The sequence below is a fragment of the Mus pahari genome, chromosome 10 (genome assembly GCF_900095145.1).
Source record: "Mus pahari chromosome 10, PAHARI_EIJ_v1.1, whole genome shotgun sequence".
NCBI classification, from domain to species: Eukaryota; Metazoa; Chordata; class Mammalia; order Rodentia; family Muridae; genus Mus; species Mus pahari.
Genome location: NC_034599.1, coordinates 41,067,699 through 41,070,188, shown reverse-complemented (window position 1 = coordinate 41,070,188; position 2,490 = coordinate 41,067,699). Strand labels below are relative to the sequence as shown.

Below are 2,490 nucleotides of genomic sequence, written 5' to 3'. Positions count from 1 at the left end.
GGCAGTAAGTGGGTAGACATAAGCTGTGGACTGTTGGCCACGCATAACAATAGAGCCTGGCCCACCCAGCCACCCAAGGGGATTCAGACCACGTGGTCTGCCACAGTTTATGTCCCACAGACCCCAAGGGTTCTGCAGAAGTACCTCACAGGGCATCCTAGGGACACACAGGAAGGGCAGGGGAAAGCAGTGTTTTGCCTTTGCCTCCCCTTCTCTGGGGGTTTACCTGGACTTTTCCTTCTAAGGAAAACATGTCCTTCTATCAAAACAAAAGCTCCAAAGCTGCCATTCAAGTGAATACTTTACTGACTGGAGGCTGGGCTCCATGTCCAGACTCCCCATGTTGATACTACAGTTATTGAATATTCTTGCTATTGTGACCCTCACTGCTACCAGGATCCTAAACAACTCACTTCAAGCTAAGGAGCTCGGTTTTTCTAAAAAGCAAAATGGTGAAAATTTGTCCTGCCCTTACCTGCCTATCAGGACTGGCCGAAGGATGGTTATATGTGAAAGGGCTTGAAATGTGGTTTCAACAAGGAATTTTTGTTGCTATCCTGAGGAAAAATGGATCAGTCACTTCTCCAAGGATTATAGAGGCAGTATAAATGAGCAGTTTTATGGACAATGCCTACTTTTAGGAGAGGACATACTTATTGGCATGTACCATCTTTACCAACAGCAACCCTACCTATTACCCATGGAACACTTCCTGTGGGTAGTGAGACCCAAGGGGACAAGGCAGTGTAAGACAGGAGGGCTCACCTACATCCCTGATAACCAGTCTGTAGACGCCTCTTGCTCTTTCCCCCCAGCACCGTACAGTGGAAAAGGTCCAGTCATTGAAGCCATTAGGATCCCTGGGGAAGAGCAAAGAAAGAGCACATGGATGGCCTAGCACAGAGAGCTGAAACTTATCCCAGAAACAGGAAAGGCACCAAAAGCATTTGGGACGGTGCCATCCTGTTCCTGGCATCTCAGGGCATGAGGAAGTTTTGTCCTTGTGTAAAGGCCACTGGAGAAAACACAGGGCTGGAAATCCTACGGATCTAAGTTTCTTTCCTTAGTTATTGCCCTAAGTTAGGCAGTAAGTGGGTAGACATAAGCTGTGGACTGTTGGCCACGCATAACAATAGAGCCTGGCCCACCCAGCCACCCAAGGGGATCCAGACCACGAGTCTGCCACAGTTTATGTCCCACAGACCCCAAGGGTTCTGCAGAATCAGAGAGCAGAACCTGTCTCTTTTAGACAGTTCAAGCCATAAAGCCCTGACTGGTCTTCAACTTTTTTCCTCTTCCACCTAAGCAACTCAAGTACTGGGGTTACAGTATGTGCTGCTCTGTTTTTCTGCATTGAGCCCAGCATGCTGAACAAGTGTCTACAACTGAGCTTATAACTTAGGCTGTTGGCTTTTGAAACTGAGTCTTACTAGATAGCCCAGGCTGGTGTCAAACTCACAATCCTCTTGTCTTATCAGCCTCCCCAGTATGGGGACTATAGCCACCACAGCACTACATTTAGTCTTCCACAGGATTAGGAAAAATGCATACAGAGGATAATGCCAAATATGCTATAGACATTTGAATAAAGCATGGTCAATGGCTTCCAGCTGCTAAAGACAACCAGTGGGACGGCTTCGGTAGCTGCTTGAGAAGGCCCTTATTATGAAGAGAGGGTGGGAGGCTATGAGCAGGTGTACATACGAGTCCATGCTGCGGGGCGCGCCGATCAAAGACATCATGCCACTGGGACAAAACAGTTTCAGTTCTAAGCTGCCACGTCGTGGGTGAGTGATGGAGACTGTCACTGCCACATGTTCCAAGGTCTTCAGCCCCGACATCTCCAGGTCCGTCCTGCTGACTATAGGAAGTCAGGCTAGGCAGCTTGGAATCTAGCCCATAAACATGCCCTCATTTCATCCCAATATATACAAAGGCACACATGTTCCAAAGCCATATACAACGTCAGTAGTACAATGTACTCTAGCAAATGGAATGCAGTGTTGTAGATCAGGGCCTAGCTAGGGAGACAATATGGCCAAGATGATATAAGAACTCCATTATTCATCAGCTCAAACCCATCCACTGTGCAACTCCCACATCTCAGGTACTGTACAAGATGAAGAGAATACAAAGAGAAGTGTGCATAGCGCCTACTTGATATGGGGCATATCAGATGAGTTGAGGCACACAGCACTGAGATGTGCTGGGTACAGCACAGACTAGCAGAGAACATTCTAGAAGGGGGGGCACCAAAAAGATAGAGGTAAATAGGCAATTTTCATGTATGAGAGACAATACAATAGTAATTTATAAAGCAAAAAAGCGCACGCCTTTAATCCCAGCACTTGGGAGGCAGAGGCAGGTGGATTTCTGAGTTCGAGGCCAGCTTGGTCTACAAAGTGAGTTCCAGGACAGCCAGGGCTATACAGAGAAACCCTGTCTTGAAAAACAAAAACAAAACAAAACAAAAAAAAAGCTGATCTCAGA

The 2,490-nt window shown here is 47.1% G+C and overlaps 1 protein-coding gene across 1 annotated transcript in view; it reads right to left on the bottom strand.

Annotated features, from left to right (window-relative positions):
- Pcsk7 (proprotein convertase subtilisin/kexin type 7) overlaps positions 1-2,490 on the bottom strand; it is a 23,873-nt gene that overhangs the window by 2,215 nt on the left and 19,168 nt on the right. The window contains exons 14-16 of the mRNA XM_021207785.2: positions 1,705-1,861; positions 699-860; positions 145-157 (exon numbers count right to left, since the gene is read on the bottom strand). Coding sequence (XP_021063444.1) covers positions 145-157; positions 699-860; positions 1,705-1,861 — 332 coding nt within the window. The remainder of the gene's footprint in view (positions 1-144; positions 158-698; positions 861-1,704; positions 1,862-2,490) is intronic.